This window comes from Siniperca chuatsi, linkage group LG3, assembly GCF_020085105.1.
Source record: "Siniperca chuatsi isolate FFG_IHB_CAS linkage group LG3, ASM2008510v1, whole genome shotgun sequence".
In the NCBI taxonomy this organism is placed as follows: Eukaryota; Metazoa; Chordata; class Actinopteri; order Centrarchiformes; family Sinipercidae; genus Siniperca; species Siniperca chuatsi.
Window position 1 is genome coordinate 4,456,921 of NC_058044.1, and position 23,471 is coordinate 4,480,391.

The window sequence follows — 23,471 nt, forward strand, 5'->3', positions numbered from 1 at the left end:
TGAGTTATTTTAAGTTACGCTTACTTATTTTAAGTTAAGTTACGTACGTAAGTTACATAACCTACATACGTAACCGTGAGCTTTTCCTAAACCTAACCAAGTCGTTTTGGAGCCTAAACCTAACCAAACTACAACCATTTCACAACATTAACCACGCCTGTTGCTGGACATTTGTAGGATTATGCACGTTGATATGGTGAGCATATAGAGAACGCTGTTCTATTTACACATCCAGCAGTTATGGATCAACATTAGCATTCATTTGGAGTCATGTTATTGTCCACCTGGTGAATGTAAGTCCATTGTTCACTCTCTTTTAGATCTGTTTTGATCTCTCATGAAGGAAAAATCAGGCTCTTTAGCTGCTAAATGCTCCACTATGTTCACCAGCTGGTCGCTAACTTTCTTTGTGCCGGTGCTGAGCAGGTAGAGTACAGTGGGTTTATCAGAGCTTCTTCAATGAAAACAGCTGCCTGCTGCCTCTGGAAACTACGCTGATGAGAGCCGTGAGAGTGAACCAATCTGTCCAAGAGCAGTAACTTGGCATCTGTGTCTGCCCTCAGTCGCTCTCCAACAAGGAAAAGCTAAAGCTACACCAACGGTTATCCGTGTTTGTCGCTTTCTTGTTTTGACTGTGATCCTTCCTCTGAACGCTGAGTTTCTTTTTTACCTTTACTTTTACCATCAGAAACGTTTCTTGGACGCTTCTTACGTTTTACTCCTAGTTGCTTTAACCTACTCCATCGCTTTGGTTGCTCCAGAGCCATGTAGAGGGAGAGTTGCGTCATCTCTGTTCAATTTCAATTCAAGTGGCTTTAGTGGCATGACTGCATGGAATACAACATTGCCAAAGCATATTAACTCAAACTATATAATCATAATAAACACAATAAACAGTGCTCAATAATAAACATTCTCTCTAATGGACCTTGTTTTTATAGCAATGGCGGATGGCGGAGCTCTCTACATGGCTCTGAGTTGCTCCCCGCTTCAGCTCTGGCAAACCAATCATTGCTGGTTGGTTTAAAACGCATCATTACCGGTACCCAGCGCAGGAATGTCACCACAGACACCAGATTTAAAAACTCCGATATACTGCCAAATACAGAGAGATTTACCTGGTGGTGATAGGCATAATAGGCATTGTGTGAACTCGTTTGGCAAGGGCTTGAATGTAACGGACGTTCATTTATATGTAAAAGTCCCGCACTCTAGCTTTAATATAAAAATATTGAATAGTGCTGCTTAAAAAATAGGTCTAGCATATTTCATTAGATATGATATACAAATATCTGAAATGCACTTCATATCATAACTCTAATGAACACTCATCCACGTCCACATTCAGCAATGTTTGGCCCCCACAGTAAAAGAAACTTTAACTGCTACCAGAGAATAGAAAATAACTGCAGGCGTAGTGTTTTTAAAGGGACATAGCTTCATTCTGTTTAAAAATAGTTACAGCAGAAGCACCAAAACAATGACAGCCATGTAACCAATACCTAAATTACCCCACACCATCGCAGCATCATAACATTTTCAGATAAACCATTGCATAAGTCACAGCCACAGTGGGCTGATAGAGGGGAACATTTGATCTTCCTAAGAACCTTCAGGGCTGCTATGCAGGTCTGGAAAACACTTAAAATTGATTTGATAATTCTAACACTAATAGTTGTGGACATAAAGTCCTAAAAAGAAAAATAGAGTGAATAATAATAATTTTATATACTTTTAGACCTGCTGGTATTGACCCCTAACTGAAATTAAATCTTTCAGATGAAAGAGCTACAAGGTGGGGTCAAACTGAACCGATGCTTCAAGTCTGAGACCACCCTGTATCTATACAAAGAACAAATAGCTCTCCTACGCCTGTTGAAGAATAAAAATGTTTCTGAGATCCATCAACTCTTCTCTTATAGGAGTCAAGATCGTGATGGACATTGAGGTTTTCTACCCAGGCTATTATTGTACACATTCAGCATGGTGTCAAATCTGTTACTGGATGAGTCAGTTATGTAAAATCTCTATGTACAGATCTCTCGAAAGTACCACTGTACCTCTTAGCCAAAAATATTCTCTGCTCTCTCTGTTCCTTTACTATTTTGGCCTGTGTTGGTCCAAACCTGAAATCAACATAACATCATCAGATCTAAACGTTATCGAATCTTTACAGGGAGCAGATTCCTTCCTGCTTCAACCCCCACAGAACCAGCGTTGTAGAAAGGATTAGTCATTCTGACAGATGTGTGCATGTGTGTTTGTATTCTTGTTTACTAAATGCAATCTCACACCTGCACTCATGCCTGTTGCTTCTGGGTCATCTCTCTCCTGACCCTCTCTGTCGCAGTACTCCATTTATCCATCTCTCCACCCCATTATCCATCAATCCATCTCAGTGTTTTCCATCCCTCTGTTTGTCAGCTTTACCCGACTAAGTAGAGCTTTATTGAGATGAGGCAAAACAGTGGTGCTGTCAGAGTCTGTAGCTGTCAAACTAAACCAACAATAAGCAGAAGTTGCCAAAGATGAAAAGTCAACAATGTCCAGCAATAAGGACAAACAGAGATAAACAAGATACCGGTACATACATAGAATAAATAGATAGATAGTGTAGATAGTGGATATGGTGCTGCCAGTCACATCATTTGATAGGATATAATCAACTTAGTGCCATGTTGGCCTATGCTTACGATTAATGATGTTACAACTGATACGATAGAAGCTATTTACTACACTCAGTGAAGGCGAAAGCAGTGTCGGTGCTTGCTTTGGATCTGCAAAACTCTTGTGACTGATGACATGTGAAGCAGTTTGTCAGTGAACCCATGGATGGTTTGAGCTGGTCTCAACCACTATAGGGTGTTATAAAGTTTAGAGTCACACACATATTTTGTGGGTTGTAGTAGTGGAGTTGAGGAGAGTTGTCCTTAGTGATTGCACAAGAATTGTTACTGTAATAAACCTAGATTAGGTCACCGATATAGCTGATACAGCACATATATTAATTATATTTGTCCAATTATGGAGTGTGTCCATAAGCACCTTCACCATCTTGTGAAATCATATGAACCATACTCTCCAACTATATTCAGCCTACAGACAAAATTAGTGACAGGAAAATTATACACAAACAAACATGTAAAGATAAAATTCAGACTTAGCTTGCTCTGGTCTGAAGACAGGTCTTGTTTACTCACTACAATTAGTCAGACGCATTAACGTTAATCGATTTTTGTTTACCTTATATTACAGTATTTCCTATCATATTATCAGACAAGATTTATTACCCTCAGATTTGAATAACAACCGAAAAACAGTCAAGAAAACACCAGGGATCTTTAGTGTTGGAGGCAAAAGCTTCGACTGCTAAGCTATTTGTACCACACTATGTTAGGCGTGGCTTTCTGTCAAATGCACAGTATTCAAGTGCAGGTTATTTGCAGTACATTTATTTTACCAGTAGAAGGCAACATGCACTGTTTCATATGAAGCTGCGAGTGATTAACCTATTGGGAACTAGTCTGTACTTCAGAAAGCTTCGTTTTGCCATTACAAAGTACAGAACTTGTGGACATTCATTGTCACACTATGCAGTAACATGACAGAACAGCAGCAACAACCAACGCCCACAAAACCACCTCCTTTTAAACCCTACTGGCAACAAATTGGAGAGGACTAAACCACCAGCAGGGGGTTATATACCACATATATATATATAAATATAAATATATACCAACATATAAATATATACCAACATTTGGCCCCAAAAATATTTACAAATGTGTCCAGAAATCGCTAAATAATTAGCAAATTAAACTTCCATGTATCCAGCAGCTTCAGGAAAACACCTTTTGTCAATAACAGACATACTATGCTCCCCCCCTCTCCTCAAACATGGTGGAACCAGGAAATATAAATAGGCATGAAATCCTGTTCGTACTGTTTTGCCTGTGGAGCAGAAAGGTGAGTAGCAAAGCAAAATAGTGCTTTAAAGTGTGTTAGCAGTGCTTAGTGTATCATCCTACTGGGTTATGTGAATCTTAAGTAGGCCTGTAATATTTAAAGGAGTGCATTTTTAAAGACACTATCAGTTCTAGGGTTTCTTTGCTATGTTTTTTTTTTTTTTGTCATTTTACTATCAAAACTTTGGCCAGTTTGAGAACCTCCTTTTGATTGCAAAGGCAGTTATTAAATTCCTACACGCATGTCTATATCTGAGAGTATGCATAGTGATTGAAGTGGCTGAAGGCCAGTAATAGGCCTAGAAGCAGTGTTTAGTGTACCTTTAGAAAATAAACAGCCAGCATGTCTACTTGTGGTACTAGCCCAACCGCTCATGTTTCATACTTTGTGTAGGACTGACCTCCACGGCTGCCAAACTGCAATCCTCCTATGTTGCACAAGCACAAACTTTGATACACACATGGAGGATGGAAGGAGATACTGATACTGAAGATCTTTCTGGGATTATAATCCCTGCTACAATATGAATTGGGTAAAATGTTATTTTTAAAGCCCCTACACACCCATGGTGATCATTGTAAATCGTGTTGTGTTCAGCCTTTGAAGCTCTGCACAGCGTTAGCCAAGAGAGCTAAGCTAAGAAAACCAAAGCACAATTAACAACACGTTTGAAACACACTAACAGCGGCCCGTAGAAAAAGAGCACTGCTGCCACCAATGTAACAGAGTGCCTTGGGTTCACCTAACTAGGCAGGTTTAATAAGAAAACAAATAAATGGGACATGGAGACATGGTGCAATGTCTAGCAGCAACAGCTTTATTTTTTCTCAACATAGGCTATGTCAAAAGCGGAAGTTTACCAGCTCTTGCCTTAAGGCAACCCTGAGGGGACACAGGACCACAAAAACACAGGACAGTCTGATACACTATCAAATAATTTCATTTTAAAATCATTATTTCAGATGGCAGCCTTAGACAACACAGAAGAGCCACAGACTTTGAACTGCAACCCACGTTAGCTTTCTAGCTAGCATGTCTTCATCTTGGTCTGCATAGTTGTAATGGATACATAGTTGTTGTTGTAAAGTTTTGTGTTGCTGAACGAGCTACCAAACATCATCAAGGGAAAAGTGCACTGAATTCCACATTGCAAAATGTTTAACAGCTATAATAGCTAGCTTCTTAGGTGTGTCCAGGATAGTTTGGCGTATATTTGATGTGTTGGCTACATGAGTTACAATTCATTTTACGCATCCAAAACTAATCTTCTTCAATAATACAGTTTATAATAGGCTATGCAGATTTATTCTTGGTTGTCCTTTCTTAACTCATCATTGTACAATGTATGAAACTCTTAATTTTCCCCCTCCCATCATAAAAAGGCAGCAACATTGGCTGCAGTTTATTTTTAAATGTATACATTTCAATAACCCTCACTATTTAAAACAGTTTTTGGTAACTTTCTCCTAATTATTAATTGAGACACTCTAAACTGCTTTTTTTCCCCTGTTCCTGCAGTTTCTAAGTCAATAGCTAAGAAAGTGTTTATATTTAAAGCTCCCTCTAATTGGAATAATCTACCTGTAAATATTTGATCCTGCCCTGTCTTATTATTACTGTTTATTTTAAATGATTTTATCTCTTCTACTGATTTAGATTTCATGTTTTTAACTGAATCCTGGTTACGTCCTGGTTATCAGTCAGCTAGCTGAATTGTGCCCTCCTGATTATGACTGCTTTAGCCGCCCTAGGGTTTGTGGTCGAGGTGTGGGCCTTGTTACTGTCTATATAAAGCATTTAAAGTGTAACCTCATAGCTTGCAATGATATTTCCTCCTTTGAAGTGCTCATGTTTAAACTTGGTGGCCCGCTCCTGGTCATATTTGCAATTATTTATAGCCCCCCTAAACCAGCTGGCTCCTTCTTGTTGGAACTCCCTGAGTTTCTATCCAGTCTTGTTTTAAATTATGATAGAATTGTTCTTTGTAGTGATTTTAATATTCATGTTGATGACTCCTCTAATGCCCATACTGCTGATTTTTTTTAAATATCACTAACTCTTTTAACTTTCAACATGTGTCTGGCCAAACTCATTCCCGTGGCCACACCTTAGACCTAATCTTTAGTCTGGGCCTGAAAACTCCATCTATGGAAATTAGGGACATGTTTGTATCCGATCACCTATGCATTGTTTTTAACTGTGAATTACAGGCTGCTAGTACTGAATTATCCCACTCTGAGTACACATGCATCCCTAATGAGCATAGTGCCTCAAAATTCTGTACACTGTTCAATTCTCCTGGGAATGTTTTTCCCGATTCCTCCAACACCAACAATTTGGTTGATTATTTTAACTACCTGTGTTCTTCAACCTTAGATCTCATAGCTCCTCTGAAAAATAGACCAAACATTCATGACTAGAAAACAGCCATGGTTAAATAACAGTATTCGAAGCTGTAAAAAGAAATGCAGAAGAGCAGAACGCAGATGGACGAAATCAGGTCTCCAGGTCCACTTTGTGGCCATGAAAGAGTTATTACTCCTTTATAATAGGATGATGAAAGATGCATGAACATGTCATTTCTCTGCACTTATTTCTGCCCATCAGTACAACCCCAGATTCCTATTTAAGACTGTGGATCAGTTAGTTAACCCAGCCTTGCCTTGTGCCCCTGCTGATTGTGAAAAGTTTCTTTTGCACTTTGCTGGTAAGGTGGAGATAATAAGATCTGATATCACCCCCAGTCCTGCCTTTTTAGATGTGGATCACCCCCTCGGGGATTCTTTGAGCAATTTTTCTGCTGTTACGCTGCCTGAACTTGCAGACATCATGTCTCTTATGAGAATATCCTCCAGCCAACTAGGTTTTTATTGGAAGTTATGGATTGTATTGCACCCCTTTTACAAATAATTTTTAACAGCTCGCTGTCTACTGGCTGCATCCCAGATTTCTTTAAAACTGCTTGTGTCCAGCCAGTCCTAAAAAAAACCTGGGCTTGATCCCACCCTCCTGGATAACTATCGCCCAATCTCAAAATTGCCTTTTATTTTGAAGATTCTCGAAAAACTTGTATCTAAGCAGCTTCTTGCTGCTGTGGAAAACAATAATATGGACTTAAGTGCTGCCTTAGACACAATTGATCATGGCATTCTTTTAGATAGACTAAGTCACTGGGTGGGCATATCTGGCACTGCACTAGACTGGTTCTAATCTTATCTGTCCAATAGGAAATTCTGTGTCAGCATTAATAACTTCATGTCATCCTTTTCCCATGTCAAGTATGGTGTGCCTCGAGGTTCAATTCTGGGACCAATGCTGTTCTCCTTATATATGTTTCCTTTGGGTGATGTAATCCGCAGACATGGGATTTCTTTTCATTGTTATGCAGATGACAAACAGTTGTACCTCCCTGTCAAGCCCACTGACCTTAGTACGCTGAGTTCTCTGCAGGACTGCCTGTCTGACATAAAACATTGGATGTTGATAAATTTTCTTCAGTTCAACTCAAATAAAACTGAAATCCTTGTTATTGGGCCCCAACACATCACTAAACAAATACTGCCATCTACTGGTAACTTGTCACAACATATCGAGCCTGTTGCAAGAAATCTTGGTGTCCTGTTTGATAGCAATTTATGTTTTGAGCAACATATCACTAAGCTTGTCCAATCATGTTTTTATCACCTCAGAAACATTGCAAAAATCCAATCTATTTTAAATCTTAGTGATGCAGAAACTGTTGTACATGCTTTTATCTCCTCACGCCTCGATTATTGTAACAGCCTGTTCACTTGTCTTAATCAAAAATCTTTGAAACGACTGCAGACTGTACAGAACTCAGCTGCTAGGCTTTTAACCAGGACCAAGAGGTACGATCACATCACACCTGTTTTAGCCTCTTTACATCGGCTCCCTGTTTGTTTTAGGATAGATTTTTAAGATCTTGTTGATTACTTTTAAGGCTTGTCATGGCCTGGCTCAAGATTATATTTTAGACCTTGTAATCCCTTATGAACCTTCACGTAGTTTGAGATCTTCGGGCAGGGGTCTTCTGTCTGTTCCTGAGTCCAGGATGAAAACAGGGGGACAGAGCTTTTGCTATCAGATCCCCGAGGCTCTGGAACAATTTGCCCGAAGAAATTAGGTTGTCTGAGTCAGTGTCTTCGTTTAAGTCTCTTCTCAAAACACATTTTCATCTGAAGGCATATCCTGATTTTACCTGAACTGGCTGTTTATTTTATTGCTTTTGTGTATTTTATGTATTTTATTTCTCTTGTTGTGAAGCACTTTGTACTTTGTTTTGATAAGTGCTCTAAAAAGTTTTATTTATCATTATTATTATTATTATTATTATAGGATCAATTGTACATGTCCATAATAACACCTATATAATTATATTTGATAACTTTATTACTTAATGCTATCATTGACATGAATACTTTTCTATAATCTATGAATGAATGATCCATTTCCATGCTCTGCTTGGAGTATGATCTTCTGATTTTGTATGTCTTATTATTTGATAGTTTTTTTGTTTGTTTTTTGTCACATTTGGTATTGTTTAATTATCTTGTTTTTTTGTTTTTTGTTAAATGTTTTGTCTAATTGTGCGTATATTGTATCGTAATTGTTGTTGAGGACCCCCTTGAAAACGAGATGGTACATCTCAAGGGATTATTCCAAATAAAGAATTTCCAACAAGTATTGTATTTTTAGTACAATTTTGTACTAAGTACTTGTACTCTAAGTATTTCCAACTTTGAATTTTGTTGTATCTTTATACATTTACTGTCCCATGACTGGTTGAGTTTTCCTCTGTTTACATCTAGCTCTGTGATGCAGGTAGGTCTTCCCACTCAGAGTATGACGTAAATCAAATGTGGTTGTCATGGGTGTACCGGGCTCAGCGGAGTAAACAACATCCTGTGTTCTGGCTTTTATGCAGTAGTTGGGATGAAAGCTGGAGTGAGTCAGCGTGTCGTGGCACCCTTTGGTGAAACCCAAAGTAAATAGTTCCACTGTGAAACACTGGCAGGGTTCAGCAGAGCATTGATGTGGACAGCAGCCGTATGCTTGTTTGTATTTTGGTAAAAAGAGGCACCTTGCCAACACATCTATTTTGTCTGCCTTTGTCATGGCTGTCTGTCCCCGTGTGTCCATGGGTACCTCAGATTTATAAGCTGCAGTAATACCTCTGTCTCCTCTGCCGCCCCATAATTTTGGTCACCTCTCTCAGAATAATGGATCTCAGCATGTTGCCAGCTGATTTTATTCATGTCCAGAGCTAGTGTGGTGACTCACTGAGACAGTTTACAATTTAATTACGTTGTCCCAAGCCAAAATCACTTGATCTCCATTTGTTAATTGGAAACAGCTTTTGTTTTTCAGCAGCACTGTGGTGGGGTGATCTTCTTACAACCCGTTATGACGTATTTGGTATAAAATGGGGACATCTTAGGGTTTGGCCTCTGAATTAGAACAAAACTGTTGAAACATCTTTGCCAGGAGGTTCCCACTTGATAACTACAATGATATACTGATCATTGCATTTTTGTAACCTCAGTGTTTATGGTGGACAGTTGGTTGGTAGTCCTAATGGTTTTGTCTTTCAAAAATCTTGAACCTCCACCTACCTGGTACAGCAAGCAGGTTAACACAAGTCTGGATAACACACACATAAACACACACTCCATAAATGTGCACTGCTCTTCTCACAGTTCAATGGTCCAAGAAAAACACTCTTACACTTCATTGAGCTCAGTACATTAACGCCTCAATGTTCCCACCTGGGGCATTTCTGCAGATGTGAGATGTACATTTTATTGCACAAATGATGTAACTTACCCAACTGCTGAGGCTCACATACAGATGTACTGTATAATATTTATACAGTATCAGGAGGCTATGTTAGGGGTTTATGTATACTGTATGTTACGCGTTATGTTACAGGAAATACATGGAATTTTAAAGCTGATATATGTAACTTTCTACAAATTGTCACTCTAATTGAAACTACAGCGAAGAAGGCGAGCATCCAAGGTCCTGCTTGGGATATCATTTCATCTTGGTGAGGTGAATGAAAATGTCATCAACCAACAATTTACTAGAGCCTTCCACAAAATGTAGAATACTGTATATTTTCATGGGCACAAGGCTTATACAGACTATTACAGGACTGCATAATCCAATACAACGTTAATTGTTGAGTGGCTGGCATGACGAACATCATCTTGGACTAATATCTGATCAAAAGAAGCACATTTTTGCAAGTCAAAAAGATATTTCTGTGTTGGTGTTTGCCCTAAAGTTTTGGTATTTCCCCAGATGATTAAGTTGACCTTATTTCTGTGGTTCAGATGTGTCTCATTGAACTCCAAGTCAATGCAAGCTCAGCCAAACTGCATTGGGAACCACAATTCTAGAAATTACCTCAGTTAAATGAATTAAAATGTATGTTACTTTCTGATTTCAAACACAACGTTTCACACAAAGTTCCACATAGTCTACCATTAGACACAATTTTCTGAATCCAATACACAATGTAATACACATCCATGTAGTTCTGCATGAAAGTGAAAAATTAAAAACATCTACCACATGAAAGGGGGAGAAACATTTTTGACTATTTTGGATGCTGTTTGAGCCTCATAGCTAATGTGAGAGGAGAAACAGTGAGACTTGTTAGCATTCACCTGCTTCTTGATGGATGCAGCAGTCAGAGAGCTGTGACCTGAAAGGTCAGAGCATTTGGGGGGTTGACAGGCAGAAGGAGGTCAGCGGCAGTCAGACAGTCAGGACACCAGGAGACCAGGAGCTGTGTTTGGCTGCTTAATGGAAGGCTCGACCACTTTTATCCCAGCCAAAAGAGTGGTAGACCAAGTGGCTGCCTTTTCTGTTTGGCTAATTTGAAGGACTGACTTGCTGATTGCTGTGAAACATTGTATCTCAAAATTAGGATTTTGTCATAAGATCATAAGTTATTTCTCTGTGCTAACGTTTCAGCCTGATTTTCAGATTCAATGGCAATTTCTTCACCACTCCATTATTCAGTTTAGGAATTTTCTGTAGGGAAAGGAGTTGATTGACTGACAAATCCAGCTGCCCTGACATAATTTTTAATTCGTTATATACAGAGCAACGCAAAAAGACCAAACTGCAAAACTATTATTCAGGGCCTAGTTGGCCTAGTTAGTTACAGTAAAGCTTTACCGATTATTGCCTTTTTTCATCACCTGTGAGGTGAAAATACCAGTTTTCCACACAGCCAAAGCATTAAAAAGTGTGCGTCCTGGTCATGGTTAAAGGTCCAGTGTGGAAAATTAAGGAGGATCTATTGGCAGAAATGGAATATTATGTTCAAAGGTATGTTTTCATTATCACCTGAAAATAAGAATTGCTTTTTCATTACCTTAGAATGAGCCATTTTTATCTACAGAGAGAGCGGGTCCCCTTCTACAGAGTACGCCATGTTGAACCAAACACTGGCTTTAGATAGGGCTTTTAGCGTTTTTCATGAGTTTCACAGCCACCGTATTTTCTCCTACACGCTTGGAAGGCGAGCGGTATTCAGTTGGTTGCAATCTGCAACTCCACCATTAGATGCCACTAAGTCCTACACACTGGTCCTTTAATTAATACAATCCTAGCATACTGACAGTGCTGTCAGCCAGTAATTTTGTGTTGCTCTGTGTACAATGACACAATGAAAAACTAAAATGACCACTTACCAAACAAAGGTGAGGCTGTGTTTTTTTTTTTTTTTTTTTTTTTTTGAAGACTATGCCTGCAGGTAAGAGGCTGGCTGACTAAAGTTTCCAAGCTCGCTAAGTTACCTGTTACAGGGTGAGTCTGTCACTTTAAGAGAGGACTTGCATTATTGGTAATCAATAGCTATACTGTTGCTAGGCTAGCAAATTTCTACCTGTCTGAAGTGTGTCATCGTGTAACTATCTTGGTACAATGCTAGGCTTGTGTGTGTGTAAAAAGTGTCAAGAGAGAAAATAAATTCCTTTTTTGAGGCGTGAAGGCAACTGTCAACTTCTCAACTGGAGTGGACTGCACAAGCTTGTTACCAGGTGTGAGGCAGGATTAATTAGTCCTGAAAAAAACAGGACTTCCAACCATAGCTCAAAGCTACACTCTGTGAAGGTAACTTAACTTTATTATGTGTCAGTGACTTGGCTATTTTCTTGAGTTTCTGGTATTTGTTATTGGGAATAGTCATTATGTGATAATGTGAAAAAGGTGGGTTAGGAGAAGAGACTGTAATGTAGCTATCATGTAATTAGCTAAAAAGTAAAGTATGTGTCAACCTCAACTGGACGGGACAGTAACTTACAAGCTTTTTACCAGGTGCAAACCTGGTTTAATTAGGTTGGTTTAATTAGTTCTGAAAAACCAAAGGTCTCAAGAGCCACATTCATTCTTTTACATCGTGGTCATTGACTTGGCAAATACTTCATGTTTCTAGTATTTTCTCACAAGGAACAGGCATCTATATGTGATGGAATATTGGTGGGTTGGGATAATAGCAGGATTGTGATGGTAGATAAGTCATTAGCTAAAAAATAAATCCTTTTTGTGATGGAGGAAGGTGTCTGTCAAATGGACTGGACAAGCTCCTTACCAGGTGCAAACCATACTTAATTAGTCCAGAAAAACCCTCCAATACCGCTCAGAGCTACTGTACACTCTATGAAATTAACATATAGTCACATGTCACTGACTTGGCTATTTTCTCATGTTTCTAGTACTTTCTCAAAAGTTGGCTAACATGTAATTAGCTAACGTAGGCAATTAGCCAGCCAGCAAAGTCAGGCAGTCTTAATTGGCCTGTGTCTGCTAATAATGATGATAATGACAAACTCATCTCTCTTAGAAAAAACTGAGCTTATGCACATGTTCATTTTCCAACATACAACCCATGGGTAATTCTGAGTCTCTGTGACCCAGTCGTCCTACACAATTGGCACTAGTCAGTTCTCATTGTTGGCTGTGTGGCAGATTCAGCATGTTAAATATGCCTTGGAAGCTCTTGCACTGTAATTGACTTGAATTTGGACTACATCTCACCAGAAAATCATGATTACTATGCACTGTTGTATTGTTGCTACTATCTGACAGAAGGGAGGAAAATCTATGCGATACAAAACAACTTTTAGTTTGTTTAGTTAGTGTTTGATTTCTGTGAATTAAAAAAAAAAGTTGTTTCTTGGCTGAGATTTTAAAATTTTTACGCATCCCACCCCATTCAGTTTGTTATACCTTTATTTATTATTATCTTATTTGTTGTGAAAGCATTGTTAGAATCAGTTTTGTAACATTATTGGGCTGGTATCTGCTTTTAGGATTAACAAACATATTGTGGACTATTATGTTACTATTAAGATACTGTCATGCACTTAGACATGCACATCCTCTTTTGCCCATGCAAAATAACTTGGCTAGTTAGCTCTACCCGTGCTAAATTCCCACTCGCTCCTTATTGTATTGATGAAAAGGTGTTTTTTAAAGTAAATTTAGAGAAATGATGGTCCAAGTGCTGCTCAGGACTGCAAGGGTGGGAAAAGATTTTACTCATCCACTTTCCCTGGCCAGATTTTCCTAGCGCTGCCCAGGGATTCAGTTCAGTGACCTTCCAATCAAAATCCTGCTTCTGTGACTTTGAGGCATTGCTCCCTGTTTCTCTTCTCACTCCCTCTTAAATTAACCAAACCTATGCTCCCCTTTTATTGTTCCCCTTTTCTGAAACAGCTGTGCACACATTACAAGTAACACAAATTATAATCATACTATTACTGCCTTTATGTTTACTAAGCTTAGGGGGAAAGAACAAAATACTGGAACCATCCCATGAAAAATGACTTTGAATTAAATCCCAATTACAAATTCAGGGCGAGTCCTGTTCAATTTAGAGAGCTGAGTCTGGCTGAACATCCCCACTGTTGTGTTTATTGGTGTTACATTGGAAATTTAAGGGTCTGAAGTCAGTGATGTTTCAGGAGTCAGCAGGATGAATGAATTTATTCAGCTGAGTGTGTGATAACAGTTCCTCGTCTAATTACCAACTGAACAGTTTAATTACAGAGTTATGAATGTGGCACTGTATTTCTACAATAGGCATATTTTAAATGTAGGCTTTGTTTTAGGTATTTGAAAAATAGTCTTCTAGGTGTTCACACGGCAGCAGACTATGACTAACGTGGATGTTTTTACTGAGCATGAAGAAAGATTTTTGTAGCTTCAGTCTGGACACAATCAGATTCAGAATCGTGCAACCTAAATGCAACTTGAATTTAAACCCCTCTTACGTTTAAAAAAAAAACAACAACATTTAAGATGGTAAATGGTTGAGTCGTGCGTGTGTACGTGTGCGTGTGTGTATAGTGTTTTAAGAAAGCTCAGAACCCAAAAGCAGAACTCAGATGGACTCAGAGTCCAAACAGTTTATTTCACACACAGATAGCAGAGTGGTTTGAGTGTAGACTGAGATCTCACAGTGGCGTTGTCTGGTTTGGCAGGCAGTCTTGAGCTGACACAGAGTTTAGGTGGGCAGGCAGGCGAGCAGGCCAGCAGGCAGGTTATCGACTAACGAATACACATAACAGTGTAAATCCAGGCAGACAGACTGGCAGGCAGGCAGGTTCGTAGGCAGATGGTACACAGGTGAGTATGATCCTGAAGCACAAGAAGAAACACAGGTTACTAGGATATTCAAAGACTTGGCCATGTGTTTGTACCACTTAGATTAAATGACGATCTGGCGAAGACTGGAGAGGAGAGTCGAGGATATATACTGCTGGAGCTGGATGATTGGATGGATCGCAGGTGTGCAGGAGGCTTGGCGGCAAGGCTTGATTGGTAGATGGTTGCAGGTGTGTAGGCGAGGGAACGAAGGTCACGCCTAGACCAGATCTCACAAACACACACCCCGATACAGACAGAAACCAACAGGGGACAAACAAGAAACACAAGGGAAGGGGGGAGAACAGCTGGAAACACTAGGGATGAGGGAGAGGCAAAGCTGGACCATGACAGTGTGGCCGTGAGGCAGGGCTTTGGTTGTCTTTCTTCACTGGTACTCTGTAGTGTATATCTACAGTACAGTATGTAGAGTTGTAGTAGTTCCCTGCGAAGCCAGACGTGCAGCAGCCTCCTTGTCCCCTCTGCTGTCAATCCCCCAGGGGAGAAAGAGAGACATAATGACTGAAAGCGAGAAAGGATTTTGCTTCATCTGCATGGCTCTGCTCTGTCTTTCTTTCTCAGCAATTATTCATTCCTTTACTCATCTGTCATGTCCCCTAATCTCTCTGAAGAGCTCTCTCCATCGTACCATTGTGCCTTTGGGGTAAATGCTGGTTGTGTGTTTTTTTTGTTTTCCCCACTTCCCCAATGTCTCACTTTTTTTCTCCTCCATTACTGTCTTCCTCTTTCACCCTCATCTGTTCACCCACTCACCCTCTTCTTTCCTCTTTATCTCTCCATCAAACTCTCTGTCTCCCCTCTTAATCTCCCCACCTCTTAGTGAGTCCTCTGTGCCCGTGTTAGTGTAGTTTGCCCTTGCTCTGTGTTATGTGCATGTTCCTTAGTTTGTGTGTTCTCTGCTACTATCACTAATATAACTAGACCTGTGTTATTCAAGTCCTGCGGCATACACACACACACACCCTCAATCACCCAACAAAGTCCTTACCATAGCAGTATGTCTCATCATTGTACCTGCAGCGTGTGAGCGTAAATCTGTGTGTGTGTGCCTGTCTCTGTGAATTAGTTTTCGCTTTACACCATGTCAGGGAGAAATAATGTGTAATGCACTCTCAGCAGATAACTGGTGAGGAAAAAATGCTGTTTCCAAATCGTTTGTGTGCACACACACAGGCACAGACACACATGAACACATACACACAAACAGGAGTAATTTTTTTTTTTGCAAGTACATAGTAAAAATTGAAATGCCAGGTTAGTGTCATTAGTCTTTGCAGGCATTTAATTAAGAATGTTTCCCCTTTATCTTCCCATCCACCCCTCTTTTCTTCCCTCTGTTTTTCTCCCTAGCTCTCATTGTTGTTTGTCCTCTGTAGTTTTATTGAATGTCTGGTTTATTAATGTGCCCCCTCATGTGGATTCATATTCTTCACCTTTTCTCACTCTTTTTGTTTCTTCTTTACCAAGGGCAAAACACATTATTTTACTTTTTCAGACTGTACACTCTGGCTTATACTTATTTCTAATATAAAGTTGAGAGACTGTTCTAAAACTAGTTGCTGCTAAATCCCCCAACAAAACCAGCCCATTTTCCTGTTTTACCAGCTAACAAGGATATTTAATTACAGTACAACCCAAAGATAAGTGCCAGTTAGCTGTGACAGTACGAGCAACCATATTGCCAGAAAAGGCATTGGATGATACTGCAAAAGCCCAGATTAACTTCACTGACAATGTTTTTCAATGTCCAATGCCAACTTAATATAAAATAATTAGTTGTTTTTATAATATCTGTGCATGGCAACCACGGTATGGTCAGGGTTAGGAAGAGATTGTTGTTAAGGGGGGAAAAAAGCTAACGTTAACTATTAGATTGTGATGGTACACAAACTCCAGTCTCCCACATGCAAGTTGAATGTGTTACACATCCATCCACCATCCTGTCCTCCACACCCTTACTTGCCACCTTGCAACATTAATGCTATCTCACTGAACACTGGCACTTGATGTGAATTGGGAGCTGCAGATTTGTCTAAAATGAGCATGATTTTTAGGGATACTGAGCAGGTACCAGCAGACACAATCTTACAGATCATGGTCAACATTTCAGAAGTGTGTCTTGTGTTCCCAGGGTGCTATACTCCCTTAATGTAGTTTTTTCAAACTGAAAACAGCACTTCAGTCGTATGTTCCCTTAACATAAAATGAGAAATATTGTCCTTTCCTCTGTTATATTAACAGAAATGTCTTATCTTAAAGTACATGTTCAGTAAGTAGTATAAAAATTGTGTTTTTGGACAAGCTGCTTCTGAAGATACTCTCTTATTCAAACACTGCTGAAGTTGGGTGGTTTTAGTGGCTCATGGGACAATATCTGTTATGTTATTTTTTTTTATTATAGTTCTAATGCCAACTTTTTGTTGTTTATACAGTGAGTATCTTTGGAAGCAACTTGTCCTCTTTCTGAACAGGTAACATTTTGCTATGGATGATATTATTATTCTGTGTGTATTACCATTATCGCCTCCCTTGTTCACCTACACCTCCTTTTACACCAAAACGCAATTAGTCACAGCTTTCTTACTTTTGTTATTTTTCCCATTTTTACTCTCTAAATCCCTCTCTATTTTTCCTCTTCTGTTCCCCTTTTCTCCAGAGCCACTTGATTATTATGAATTTTAAGTATAACTGGAGGACTGCAGCTGATATAATGAAATACTGAGTTCTTGGTTTACTCCAAAGAGGCCAATGTAAACTCCGTCAAGCAATATTTCATTTAAAATTAGTTAAAGAAATTCATCTTGTGTCTGTGAGGGGAAAAAGAAGAGTAGGCCCTGTAGCTACACCACACAATTCTCATTTAAGACTGCAACTCCCGGTTCTTTCATTTTTCAATACTATCAAATCTGACATTATGACTGAAACACACTGGGTCATATGACGTGTCATCTGACCATGTCTGAAAGCAAAAGTGTTTCTACCTGTTCTGAATGGCCACACTCAAAATTCGGGGTGAAAAGCCTGCCATCATAGCCTCGTCCTGGCTGCATTCAACTGCCTCCCTAACCTCGCTTCAAGACGTCTGTTGTTTGCTTGTCTTTGTTATCCCCACAAAATGAATCGTACAGTGGGCATACAGTAACAGCACCCACTTTCGGACAGCCTCTCCTTGAAGGCGGTCATGGTGTTGCACTCTGCTGTGTACATGATAAGTGACAGTGATAATGATCAGTAGTATTTTGCCTACTTTCACACCTTCGCACAGGCTGGCCAATCGCTGATCATGCTTGTCAAAACTAAAATGGTTGGACACAGGAAGGAAGGATGTCAAATGCTCATGTTTGTTTGTGGAATAGTTAAAAGAATAGCTGCAAATACCCACATTGGAAAATCATACAAATTATTTATTTATTAGTTATTTATTAAATTAAAACAATTAATCAATTATTAATTTTATTAATCTTCTTTTGATTGACTAATTGATTAATCCATGAATCTTTTCAGCACTATTTCTATCTGGGAAAGAGTTTAAGTAATGAATTATCTTTTAATAACAATAATAATAATAATAATACAATTTTATTCATAAAGCACTTATCAAAACAAAGTACAAAGTGCTTCACAACAAGAGAAATAAAATAGTGTACACAGTGAATGATGAAATATACAGAAATAAAATGCAGAAAATACACAAAAGCAATAAAATAAACTGCTTTTAATTAACTGCTCTCTCTTCTCTTTCCCTTTTCTTTCCTCTCCCCCTTTTTCACTTTTCGGCTTCCCTTTTTCTTCCCTTACCCCTCTCCTTTCTCATCTCTCTCCATCGCCCCCTCCTCCAGCTCCATGCTGTCCCCCCTCTATCAGGACCATGGCGGCTCGGTGGTGTGGCCCCAGACTTCATCCTCCTCTCAGGGCCTCCACAGGCCACTACGCTGCCACCCTCCCCCAATCAGTGGGAGCAGCGTGGGCCCCAACCCCACCTACTATCATGCTGTCTATGATGTCCGGGTGGAGCAGTACAGAGAAGTGCCCTTTATCGGTGGAAGTGGTGGCTATGGGGTTCACTCCGGCCGGGGATCCATGTCCCTGGTTACCAGCAACACCGACCCCACAGTCCCACCGGTCCGCCGGAGGGGAGGACTGGTGGACCACCGTGATGTCATCCTGGCCCACCAGGCACACAAGCGGCACAACACACCACAGGCCAGGAGGAAACAGTGGGAGTGAGTACAGTTTACTTTTTACAGTTGAGATAATAATAGAGTTATTAAGGGGAGGAGCTGCATTTTTTTATGATACCCTCAATGTTACTCAATATAGTAGGATCTCCTGGATAATTTATGATACCAACGGTTTACGTTATGCCCATCGGTTGCAATAGTCAAACTTTTCTGAAGTTTCTGAAAAATTTTTGAAAAGTCATTATATGGCTACTTAATCCATCAGCCATTGGTGGCCGTTTCTATGCTAAAAGGCAGGAATCAGACATGTAGCTAATTCTGAACGCTTCATCGTTGTAATTGGCAGCAAAACTCCACACCATCGTGACTGAATTTATCTGACGTTGACACAGAATCAAAAAGTGAACAGACTTAAACTGCTGAATACATTATCAGGTTTCTACAAAGCATAATCATTGGCTTCTGCTGGCTGTAAGTGGCGCACACTGCAAAATTAAGCCCTGTGATCGTATGTTTCTTACCAAAATGCTCGTTGGGCTTATGTTTGTATGTACATAAGCTTGTACCTTTGAGTTTCTATCAAAGAACCAGTTATTTAAGGCATCTTTTGTGCTCATCTTAACTGGTTGAAGTTTCATGCCCATCCAAACCTTGGACGTCCTCTAACTATCAGTCAACTAACATTGCCTATTCAGAACATGTTTTAATGAGTTTACTTCTGGAACCCTGAACACTTAGAATAATTCACTATTCTTTAGGGATGGGAGCATAGTTGGTGAAAGGTATGTAGGAGAGAACCTGGCCAGGTAGCATACAGTTGGTTTATCAGAGCTTGTTTGTTGAAAACAGCTACCTGCTGCTGCTGGAAATGAGGATGATGAGAGCGGAGAGACTGAACCAAAACAGTAAATGTGCCATAAAACCAAAACAATTAGCTTAAAGAGGCTAAAATGCTCCATAGCTCTGCAGAATTGGGTGATAATTCTCAGTGGGTTAGTTACTTCAAGTGACCCATTTCATGTTACATGTAGTCATTTGATTCAATGTAAATATATAAATAAATAAAGATCAGTGGAGCTTTAACCTGCAGTTAAGGTGGTAAGTGTTTTTCTGGGAACATAACTGGCGCTGAAAACGATGTGTAACTAACACTGATGGTAATTGTGGTGTGGTATCAGCTAATCAGCTTGTGTCAGGACATCAAGGAGTGCTTTTCCTCCACCTGTCCACGTCCATCCTTCTATCTGCCTCTCACCCTCCCTCCTCCTCCTCCTCCTCCTGTCTCCAATAGAGACATTATTCATCATCCTGCACACCTCGTATCTCATATGTGCAAAGCTCATTCAGCTTATCTGTTCCTTCCTAACATAGGGCTCTCTACAGGTTACCTAGAGACAGGGGAAAGCCCATAAAACATAATTACTATTGTTCAACACTAATTGCAGTAATCTTATCTGGGATCTGGCAGTCCTAACAAGATTCCAGTTCATCCTAGCCATGATTATCAAATACAGGGTGTACACAAAGTCTTCATGAAAACGGCTTTTAACTTGGAAGTAAGTGCTGCAAAGGAGGGTCATATTAGGTTGCATGTCAAACATTTGGCAGCTATTAAAGTCGTCTGGCAGGGCATTCAGCACTTTGATATGTGATATGTGGTATGTTTCAAATCAGCTCCAAATAGACGAAAATGCAGTTTCATTGATCGAATTTTGTAATATCTTTAGGGAAACATTCTCAAATCTACCCAACAAGGATATAATGTTGCAGGTCGAAGAACACTGCTAATTATAGTTTTATCAAAATCTTGCAATTGACATTGCAGGTGTGGTGAAGGATCAAAGAGAATGAATGGAACAAGAGACAAGTCAGTTCCATCCATTTTGTGTTAAGAAAAAAAGAAGAGCAGATTGGAGAAACCAACACTTCACATTTTCCACAACGGAAGACATTTCAGTATGTGTTGGTTCTAGCTGACAAACCGGGTGTGCATCAGATGGTAATTTGGCCTAAGAATTGGAAGCTTTAAGCTTCATTGCAAAATCAATATATCGTGTCCAAATAGTGCTAGAGCTTTTCGTACAAAAGTGATTCAAACAACTAAGAAAATCAATAGCCTTGTGTCTTCATTGATTGTACGTCTCTAAGACAGCTTAGGAAGAGAATGTTTTCTTTAACAACATAAGCTGTATTTGTAGATTTGATAATTACATAATGTAGAGACTGTTGCTAGCTAGGCGAGAAAAGTCTTAAAACGGCATTTAAGAATTCAATTGGGTTTAAAATATGAAGAATTTTTTCTGAATGTTTTTTTAATCTTATTTTCAGTATAAATTCTGTAGTGAAATCAGTGTTGTATTTCAAGGTTTTACTTTACTTTGTTGAAACTGGGACTATCAATGCCACTAACATAGAAATTAGCATCCAATGTTATATGATTTTCATAATCTGGGCACCACCAAAGAAAACTTGTCACTTTGTAGCTGCCATATATAATTTTTTAGAATGGAAATGAGCTCTTTGTGCAGTATCTCTTAATAGTGAGTCACGGAAGACTGAGAGTCTGCAGGTTTTTCATGCAATCAAACTCTGCAGCAGCCGATTTGACTGACCAACACACCTTCAAACAGAAAAGGAAGTAATCAGTGAAATGAAAGTGAGTTTGGCTGTAATGAGAACATGCAGACTATTCACTCATGATGCCACACGGTTGAGAACAGTTGCTCTAAATGTTACCTGAGTTGAGTCTCTTACCAGCCACTGATTAAACTTTGCCCGTCACAAGGCGCCATGTCCTTGAGCCTGCCGAGTCCTGAGCTTTGTAACAGAGGCAGTGGGTGATGACAGAAAGAGACTTTCTATTGCCTTGTTTTTTTTTTGACAGACAAACAAGCAGAAAGACGGACAGGCAGCTGCTGACCCAGTTGCAGATCAGACCAGGTGTGTCAACGAAGCCTGGGGGGACTAAGCTGATTTTTATTAGACATGAAAACCCCACTTACCCTGACATGCAGTAGATCCATGGATGGAAAGATTGCAGATAGATAATTTTTATTACCCTCTGGTCCTGTGTGACTGTCTTTCTCTCCCCCTTTCTGTCACTCCCTCTCTTTTAATGCCTCCCCCCAAGTCTCTAAGGTAGTCTATGCCGACTAGTTGATCACACCCAAATGGCATATACTGCAACAGGACCAATAGCCACAGCAGCTCATCTGTCCTCTGCCATTATTCCCCTCTAATTGTGACTGAGAGCATGTTTACTGCTTCTGCTGCATCACCTGTCTCTGCTGTCTCTGGCACCAGTTCACTCCAATGAGATCATTATTGGCAGAATACAGAGATTCCATAAGTTGCCAAAAAAATGATAGAATCAATCAAATAACAAAAGAACATATTAGTTAATTATGATCAGATGAAATGTGATAAGCTACATCCCCAGGAGGGAAATTAGTATTACAACCACACAAGAAACAGACAAATAAAACAAATCAAGTTAAGAAAACTATACAGGTTATAAATATATTTTATATAATATAATAAACATGAGATAATTGACTACAATGGAATACAATAGTGTAGGAATAATACAATGACATGAAACTGTGTATAACAAGTTATTAAACAGTAAGACAAGTGTAGTAATTATGTGGTATGATGTTCTACTAACATAAATGATGATAATTGTATGAAATTATAATAATTACGGTGTTGTTATGGTGACTGTAGTGTCTGCAGTGATGTGAACTTTTATAAGTTGGTAGTTCAGTGCAAAGACTGCGGAAATACAGCACATTGTTTTCACCATCAGTAAAACTCCATCTGAAACAGGTGGAAATAAAAAGTGGCCCCAGTGCGCTATTCACAATTCATGTTGTTTTGCAATGTACCCTGTGGACAGTTACAGTTTTGGAGAAGTGTGTGTAAGTCAGGGTGACAGGTTCTGACTCATAAACCGGTGAGGACCGGGAATGAAATGTTTGGAATGACAGCATTGGTTGTTTGTTCAAAAACAACCCATGTTCATGTGGCTCTGTGAGACTGTACTGAGGCACAGTGGTGCTTTGACCTAAAAGCTAACATCAGTTTAGCATATTAGCATGCTAACATTTGCTAATTAGCGCTAAACACAAATTATAGCTGAGGTTAATGGGAATGTCAATAGTTTTGCAGGTATTTGGTCATAATCCAAATGTCATAGTAATCAATCCAAGAGTTGTTAAGGAATTTCACTCACAACCAATACTTTGAACATCATGGTGGTGCTAGAGGAAAAATCAGTGGATCACAAAAGTCATTAGACACATTGTCTGGGAAGCATGAATATCTGTACAAAATTTTGTGCCTAGTAGATGTTGAAATATTTCACGATAAGTGAAAACTTTGACCTGCTGGTGGCGCTAGAGGAAGAGTCAGGGGATCACCAAAATCATTCGGATTCATCTGTGGTGGATCGACCGACAGACCAACCTTGCCATCCCAAGAGCAATGCATAACGTGGCTAAAAATAAAAAGCTTTTAGCTATTTTTCTCAACTCATTGGGGGTTAAAGGAAAAGTATAAAGCTTTATTATTATTTTCCACTCTTTTAATTATTGAACTAACAATATTATTTATTGGTGT

General features: G+C 39.4%; 1 protein-coding gene across 1 annotated transcript in view; it reads left to right on the forward strand.

Moving 5' to 3' along the window:
• Nucleotides 1-3,950: 3,950 nt before the first annotated feature.
• Nucleotides 3,951-23,471, forward strand: part of cacna1ab (calcium channel, voltage-dependent, P/Q type, alpha 1A subunit, b) — a 196,399-nt gene continuing 176,878 nt past the window's right edge. The window contains exons 1-3 of the mRNA XM_044190125.1: nt 3,951-3,966; nt 4,360-4,498; nt 18,510-18,893. Coding sequence (XP_044046060.1) covers nt 18,514-18,893 — 380 coding nt within the window. The 5' untranslated portion in view covers nt 3,951-3,966; nt 4,360-4,498; nt 18,510-18,513. The remainder of the gene's footprint in view (nt 3,967-4,359; nt 4,499-18,509; nt 18,894-23,471) is intronic.